The following is an 8,545-nucleotide window of genomic DNA, read 5'->3' as shown; positions in this document are numbered from 1 at the left end:
TTCTTTATTGTTTGCAACTTCTGATCATGCACAATAAATGCCAGGAGGGCGGGGTTGGTTGTGTTTTGTGGTGTGTAATGATAATACTGTACGGATCAAGTATTACCAAGCCCCCCCCCCCCCAGCTCTCAAAGCTCTCAAATCATTCACAAACCTGGTAAAATCCAAAAAGCCCCGCCTCTTGTGTTGCTGAACAAGATCTAACAGCTAACCCCTATTGTGCGAGGGGAGAAAAAGCCGGAGGCAGAGAGCGACAAGTGAAATTGATGCATCATCACTTGATTAGGTCTCCCTGGTGCGCGCAGCTCCGGCTCCCTCTGCGCTCCTCAGTTGGCAGCGGTCACCATCCTGGCACAGTACCGGACCATGAACTAACCCACAGGCCACACATCTGGTGATTCTTCTGGTTATTATTGCAACACGGAAAACACAGGATTGCCCCCCCCACCACCTCCTCAGGTGAAGATGGCGAGAGTACCGGTGGGCATGAACGCGATCACTTTCTCCACTTGCTGCTGGGTGGCCGTGCGCTTTCTCTCCGCGGTGTCCGGCCAGGAGCTCCCCACCAACGGCGTGAATGGCTTCAGTCTGCACCCCCCGTACTTCAATCTAGCGGAGGGCACCAAAATCACGGCCACCACAACCTGTGGAGAGGACGAAAATGGTCGCGCAATCCAGGATCTGTACTGCAAACTTGTTGGGGGGCCGGTGTCGGGGGATCCCAGCCAAACTATCCAGGTTATTTCTTTATTTATATTGCTGCTGCTGCCTGCGATTGGCATTGTGTAAGGATCACCTATTCCTTTTTAATGAAAGCAGTTCTTCTCGAAGTGCCCGGACAGCGTGCAATGGTTAAAAACAGTTTATATTAAAATAACAACACATTTTAGTAGGATAAACCATTCCACATTAAATTAGCCACATGTAGCTACTGTGTAACCGCTTAGCAAAAGTAAAACAAACCCAACAACACTGTTTTGATGTTACTATTTGTTTGTTTTTTAAGTTTTAATACAATGCATGTTATTTTTAGCAATTCCAGGGAGACACTGTCTTGAGTTTCTTCAACTGTTAAACTTGGTTTCACTTTAGGTATTTGCGAATAACAACATAACCTTCTGTAAAAAGTAGGAAAGTGTCTGATATCCTGACTCGTATAGTGTTACTCGCACAGCGGAGAAACACCTGTCCGCCCTTTGCTTAAGCATGAAATCTGTAGCTGCCATGTGTGAACTTTACAATTAAGGGAGTGCATTTCTCTTAGAAGTGGAGAAATTGCAAGAAACGAATTGGTCAGTTAGTCGATTGTAGCAAACTGCTCCACAAAAACAGAACTGGGAAATGTTACACTCATTCTGTTAATTAACATATTTAATCGAGGCTTGTGTGTGAAATAACTGTAGGTTTTGGATAGCGTCCATTAGAAACTTGTATAGACCCATCAAACTTCATTTGACAACTAAACTAATATCTTAAGGGTACACACACCTCCGTCCAAATCCCAGTTCTCAAGTGCCTGTTCCTCAAGGAATTTCAAATATTTCCAGATAAGGCTTTAAAGGGTGTGGTTTTGCTTGTGAATGGTTATCTCTCTGTATTGGATGGATGATGGTTTACATCAAAGGAAATTGAAATGTGACATCTACCATTCTCCATAGCCAAAGGGCAAGTCCCACAAGGGCATGGCAGCTGTCAAGACCTAAAAGAACATAAATGTAACCTTTTGTACAGTAATAGCTAACAGGCAGTTTCAGAAAAAATCCAGTGTCCTGGAGTGAAATGGTCAAAGAGCCGGAAAAGTAATCCTATTTGGCCGCAGCCTGTATTTCACTCTGTCTCAGAAGTGATTGATTGGTTTACATTTAAATGTGAACAACCTTATAGTGACATAGTAAATAATAGCATGACCTACTTGAGGTTTAAGTTGTTACATTTTTAATTTGTCTGATTTTAGCATTGCTAACAAAGTAAAAGTATGTTCTAGCTTTTGTTTGTTCTCTTGTATACATTATTCAAATTTGTAGTATGTGGATGTGGTGCCGGAAATAGTCTAAGTTGCCATGGAGCAGTAGTAGGGAAGTTGTGTTCACCCTGAGGCTCAAGCTATTTGATGGATTATTTTAATATATTACTGCCCCCCCTGCCGTATCCGGTCTTTGTAATCCCATTTTCTGGTTGAGGGCTAAAACTTTTTTATTAATTAAAACCAGTAGGAGATTTTAGGTGCAGTCGACTCTCTTTTCTCTTCACACTTGTGTCACAGCATATTGGAGCAAATCAAAGCAAAAGCATGTCTGCTTTCCCCTTTGGTTAGAATACCTTAACAAAATGCAACTGAAGTGAACACATTTTTTTTCATGATGCCAATAAAACAAATACAAAAAAAAACTTTAGGATTTAATCATGTTTTTTTTTTGTTGCGGTTTGTTTTTCTGACAGAAGTTCCAAAGACTCAAGTCTGCATTCTTGTGATTCCCCGCTCTGTTTGCTGAGCAGATTGCATTTACAGTTCTGTAACAATCTGAAAAGCTCTACCTTTGTTCAGTTTGTCAAGCGGGTTTCTTTTTCTTTAAATGATTGACTTTGAAAAGTGCTCTTTCTACAATGTTACAAGAGCCATTTGCCCTTGAAGTAAGCATTTGGTTTGTGAAAAAAATAAAACCTTCAGAAGACTGGCTCCTTTGACCAAAGAGCCCACAGAAAGAAAGCAGGAAGGTCAGGGTACTGAGTTGGAGGTACTTCCTGGTCTTTTCATAAGCTACGAACAGGAAACATTCAATCTGGAGAGTTTGTAATAGCAATAATGAACCAAGAAGAGCGGGTCACCTTGTGAACTCTCAGACTTGAAAGGGATTAGGTTCCCTTTCAGCCTTTTCAATAATTTGTTAAATTGAGCTTTGATAGCAGGCCCGCTGAAGACTCCTGTGTAGACATCCTCACTGGCAAAGCTTCTCCATTTGCGATTTGATGTCCAGTTCGTGTGAGAGAAACAGTGTATGTGTGGGGAAGGTGAAACAACACGATGGTGTGCATGTACATTTGAACAGACTGAGTCATTTTGCAATCCCGCATGTCTACTACACATGCAGAACCCAAAGCTTGGTAAATCATGCTGATATTGCAGTATAGTTTAGTAAATTATACCAATACTTATTCAACTGCAGTAAAAACAAAACAGGGCATAGGAATATACACTTGATGTCTGATTAAAGTATAAGGGAAAAAATGTCATGTCATGGTAAAATTAAAATTAAAAGTAAAACACCTTATTTGTGTAAGGAATGTGTTATCATGAAATTGTGTATTTTGTGTTTTAATGTGAGAAAATGCACATAAATGTGTATATGCATACTTAGTTTATGGTGCGTCTAGCTTCAGTAAATAAATACAAATCTGTGTTGTTAAGTTTACAAACTTTTCCTCAAGCATTTAGAATATCTAAGGTCCGGTCCTAGTTTACCTGTATATGGGTAAGGGCCTGGTCTGTGGAGGTCTAACCCCGGTGCTGTGCTTTGCAGGGGCAGTACTGCGACATCTGCATGATGGGCGACAGCGACCGGGCGCACCCCATTACCAACGCCATCGACGGCACGGAGCGCTGGTGGCAGAGTCCCCCCCTGTCGCGGAGTCTGGAGTACAACGCGGTCAACGTCACCCTGGACCTGGGCCAGGTCAGTCCTGCTCTCTCTGCTCCCATAGTGCACAGACCTGAGAGGACAGGAGTTCGGACTCTCAGGAAATGACCGTAGACTGAAATGTCAGGCGTGAGTCTATATAATCGTCCATCCTAGCGGCAAATGACAGCCATTGCTGATGTTCCTCACTGTGTGAATTCTAGAACATTTTGAAGTCCAGCTTTGGTGTTTGACCAAAAGCTTAAACTATGTTCTGAGTTCATATGACTCTTGAAAACTCTGCTGACTGATTTTCTTTTAAATGTCAAGTAAGCAGTATGTTCCTGATGTACTTTGTACAGGCCGATTCTTACGGGAAGGAAAGCTGAGCACCGCTTAATCACAGCGTACATACTTGATGTGATTCGTTGGTGCACAAAGAAAGGACACTCTTTATGTGGGGAAGAAGCTTGTGCTCGAAACAATGCTTCCTGTTGTTGCAGGATGGAAAGAAATGATACACTGTACTTCCCAGAAAATGTCTTGGCATAGCACATCCATTATTGACAAAATTGTTCTCCTGACAGCCTGTTAAATAACACTTTGTTAGTTTTAAACTTTAGAAACATGTCATGTTTCATTTGGCTTCCTAGTGTTTGTGTGACCTGCAGTTTGGGGGGATAAAGAGGTCGGTGGTCATGCCGTCCAATTACCTACTTTTATTTTGTTTTCTTATGCCTCTGGTGTGGCTTGTGATTCAATTTATTTGCAAATGGAAGACTTATTTTCCTTAACACACCAACCACTCCTGCATTTGGCAGCATACTTCATCAGGTTATCCTGTCCCTCCTCGCTGAATGTGTTTAACCTCCACTCCCTTCCCTCCCCCTCCCCTGAATGTAACCAGAGAGCTGTGACTTGCGTCTCAGTGTTTTCCAAGGGTCAATAAACCGTCTTGTTAAAAAACAATATCGGGCTATCATGGAGCACACAGCGGGGTAGTCGACCAGGCTTTGTGGGAACAGGGCATTCAGCAGAGATTCCAGAGGTGATTCGGTCTCGTTGGAATCGCCTCCCCTGTCCTCTTGCTGTCTAGGTAGGAAGTTTGTCGGTGAATGTGGAATCTAGGGAGCAGTTGAGGAGGTGCTGACTGCTTGCTTGACCCCATAATGCAACTGGAATGTTAGTCAACCTGATCTCTGTCTGTACCTGCAGGAATCTCCCAAATCTTTTCAAGCCATTTCAAGGAACCGGTTATGGTTATTCACTATACGTATATTTTTTGTTTCCCGTTCGGCCATCGACCTTGTTGCATTATCTTCTAAACAACTTGTTTATTATAGCTACCCACTATGAAGGTCAGATCACAAGCTCCTTAGTTTAATTTTCAGTTGTACGCGCTTCCTGTAAAGCATATCCTGTATTTTTGAACAAGGTTCAACATTTTGCTCTACCTAGAGGAATTAGTTTATTTTTTATTTTTTATTTATTGTATGTTATTGCATGTTCCTATTAATACCATTCTCAAAACCTAGTGTGGCGAGCTGTAGGTGTTTAGTTGTGCTAGAGATGGGGAAATTGCCTGGTGAGTTATGTTCAGTCTGTTTTTTAGTCCTCAATCAAACTAGTCCCTTGGGGTACGTAAAAAAAAAGGTTAAAAACATGTTAAATGAGCAATGAAAACTATTTCTCTCGGGAGTTCCTTAAAGATTTTTAATTTCCAGGTGTTTCTTGTATGGAAAGCTGGGGGAAGTGGAGTTAAGATGAATGGTGAAAGCTTAGTGGGTTTAGTTCTGCTCTTGCCGGTAAATAGAAAGCGGCAAACTAATAAATAAATTATGGCTTTAACCTAAGCAGATTTAGGCAAATATGTCCAAGAAATATTGATGTGCGTTGTCAAGATTATTTTGCCATTTTTCCACATTTGCTCAGAGAAAACATTTACACAACGATACTCCCAGCTTTCCTGTTTGTTTTTGTTTATTTCCATGCATCTGTGTTTGTGTGGGTTAGTATGCTTTGGTGCCAGTGGGTTTCCGAGAAAAGCCCAACAGTGAAGTAGGAACCCATTTAAGGCTTGTGAAGATTTGACAGCAGACCAAGTGTAGGCAGGTGGACCAAAGCTCAGTCTCAGAAAGTATAATGCATGGCTTTTGACAGTCTCTCAAAGGGAAATTCTTAGTTATGATAACCTTCTGTGTCAAGAGCAAACACATTTTTCTTCCTAGTAAAAAAAAAAAAACACTTGCCATCTTCTCCTTGGTGAGTTTGTGAAAAGGTCTAAAGCCTTTTTAATTTAAAGATTGTGTGTTACTCTGACTTTTGTGGAAATGTATGTATGTATTCTTCTGCCATGCATGGCATCAAATCTTTAGGTATGCAGTCTTGTCTTAAATTCTTTCCTGATCCTGGGGCTTCTGTTTTCAAGAGGTTTATTTGGAAATGCACATTATTTGGATGTATCTACAGCATTGTATACCAGTGTCAGAAAAGGAAGTAGCTGATTTGTGATCTCTTAAAGTAGTAAAATAACGAGTCCGTAAAGTTCTTTCTCACAAGGATAACAAAAGATTTCAGCTCCTTTAAAGGAGATTTTCCACAGATGCCAATGGAGAATAAAACCTTTATTTTTTTATTTTTAGCCAATGGGTGTACAACTGTCCTTGCTGTTGCTGCATTAGGCTCTTGAAATTACATCATCAAGGAGCTTTTATAAGATCTCTTGCCGTTTTTATAGTTGGCATAGAACCAGTGTTAGTTTTTTAGGAGTGAATATTTCCTGACGTTTCCTGATTCAACCTGAAATTCTTCCCTACCTAAAACTGAGGCCTGTATATGTATTTAAGGACAATTTCCCTTTCCTGTGATTCAGTGCAACGGATTTTGCTTAGATTTAGATCTGTCCCCCTTTGCCAATTCTCACGGTTTGGCACAGTAACACTTTGAGTACGGACTGGAAGCTCGCGGCGGATTGTTTGTTGGCACTGCGTTGGGGTGGGCATGTTGTTTAGTGGGAGGGTGCATTGTGACGTGAGATACGGGCCAATTGTTTCCAGACTTTCTTGTGTTTTGCAGTGTGTTCAGGTCAGTTGGGTTTCTCAGCTTCTTCCTCTCCACCATAACTGCAAGTTGTAAAGATTCATCCTCTATTCCTCCTCTGTAGTTGCGTATGCTTTCAGTTTCAAAGAGCAGCTGTTAATCAATTATTTTTCCTATAAAATTCTTTATTTATACTCCGGTAAACTGTACAGGAAGCTGGAGGTACCAGAAGGTAGTGGGGGGTAGTGTCTTTTTGGTCTTAACAAGGGAGAGAGACCCTCTGCTGATTTCTAACAAAACCAAAACAAGCAAAGAGAGAGAAAATGCTACAGAACATCAAACCTGCCTTGACTGCCTTTCCCTTGCTGAATACCCTTGACATTGTGTATTCTGCAACACACCTAGAGCACGGATAATACCAGCATTGTCCAGGTTTGCGGCGCGTGAGTTTCTGAAAGCCTCCGTCCCTCATGGATCGAGTTGATGGTATGTGCGAGTCAGAGGGACGCTCCCCTGCATGGCTGCAGCCCACAAAGGGCCCACTGTACGGGGGTGGTGATTACCTCACTCTCCGCACGGGAACTCGGGCCCATCTTGTCAGGGCTTTCCGCTCTCAACCTCTCACTCTTTCATCGTGCTTACTGAGCAGGAAAATGAGCTTGGCGGAGAGCAGCTCCACAGACTGACCTTAATAGGAGAGGAGCTAGAGTTTCAAACATGAGGCAAGAAAAACATGGAGGAGGAGGGCGATGCTGACCCGAAACAATCGCCGGCGGGAGGGCGGCCCTGCTATTGAGCTGCCCTTTTGTTACCATCCCCCCAATGATATTGTGGGAATTAGACGGTTAATGCGAAAGTTACTGAGTCTCCCCACTTGGATCATGTGTTTGTTGTGAGTTTAAGCCTCTCAGCCCCAGTTATTGTATCTACTCATCACTTTAAATGTATTGGCTGCACGCTAAGTTCTGCCACCCAACCGTTTAAATAAGGCGTCTTGTAGGAAAATTCAGTCTGCCAAAGTTTGTAATGAGTACCGCAGATCAGCTTTAAAAGAAAATCCATTTTGTTTATCATCATTTTAACAAAATATGTCCACTCTATATTTTGATGTCATTATCAGGGCAGGATTTCCTCGCTCTTTAAGATAAGCTGTGTCTCACCCAGATGAATAAGCAGTTGATTTAGCAAAGTTTATTGTTTCACGCTTTCTGCTGAAGTAGTGGGCACTGATAAGGGCCCATTCTCCTCGCTGTGCTCCTGAAAAGGGTAAAGACCGCAGGCTGCCTGTGGAAGAACAGCAGGGATGTTAACCCCAGTGTCCGGAAGTGAGCTTCAGGTCAGAAACTCTGGCCTGTTTAGATTCTTCCTGACTGCTTTAAAACAAATCACTCCATCCCCCTTCATCACGTCGGATTCCCTTTAGAATTGCGCCGTGGGAGCTTAGAATCGTGCCAGTTACCAGGCTAAATGATAACGCGCAAAAACAGCTGCTACATTTTATTCCTTCATTCTGTACAGTATTATTATTATCCTTATTTTGCAATGTACATCAGTATTCGGAACTGAAGCTGTCTAAGGTACAAAGAGAGATTCATACAGCTGTGAAAGTGTTAACAGGGAATGGTCAGGTTGTTTCTGATGAAACCACTAATGTATTTTGCACCTCGGCAGGTCAGCAGATTTGTCTTGATGGAGCTTGCCATATTTGGCTGTAGAATCCAGAGTTTTGGCACATGGCCACGCACTGCAGACTCGGCGGTGTTTGCCCGAGATCAGAATCGCACCTGTGTCCATTGGCTTACCTCCATGATTTCTCGAAGACTCGCACATGCAGCACCGTACGATCTGTGAGTCATCAGATTAGACGCATGTAACGGTAACAAGGACACCGC

General features: G+C 42.4%; 1 protein-coding gene across 5 annotated transcripts in view; it reads left to right on the top strand.

Annotated features, from left to right (window-relative positions):
* Positions 1 to 227: 227 nt before the first annotated feature.
* The window catches only part of lama5 (laminin, alpha 5), a 60,503-nt gene continuing 52,185 nt past the window's right edge, over positions 228 to 8,545 (top strand). For 4 of the 5 annotated variants that reach the window (XM_066702310.1, XM_066702308.1, XM_066702309.1 and 1 more), the window contains exons 1-2: positions 229 to 738; positions 3,519 to 3,671. In XM_066702310.1, the coding sequence (XP_066558407.1) occupies positions 466 to 738; positions 3,519 to 3,671 (426 nt within the window). In that variant the 5' untranslated portion in view covers positions 229 to 465. Of the gene's footprint in view, positions 739 to 3,518; positions 3,672 to 8,545 lie in introns of all 5 variants that reach the window. The other variant, XM_066702312.1, reaches the window with a different exon arrangement.

The sequence above is a fragment of the Amia ocellicauda genome, chromosome 4 (assembly GCF_036373705.1).
Source record: "Amia ocellicauda isolate fAmiCal2 chromosome 4, fAmiCal2.hap1, whole genome shotgun sequence".
Taxonomy (NCBI): domain Eukaryota; kingdom Metazoa; phylum Chordata; class Actinopteri; order Amiiformes; family Amiidae; genus Amia; species Amia ocellicauda.
The sequence above is the reverse complement of the archived record's forward strand: the minus strand, read 5'-3'. Positions and strand labels throughout refer to the sequence as shown.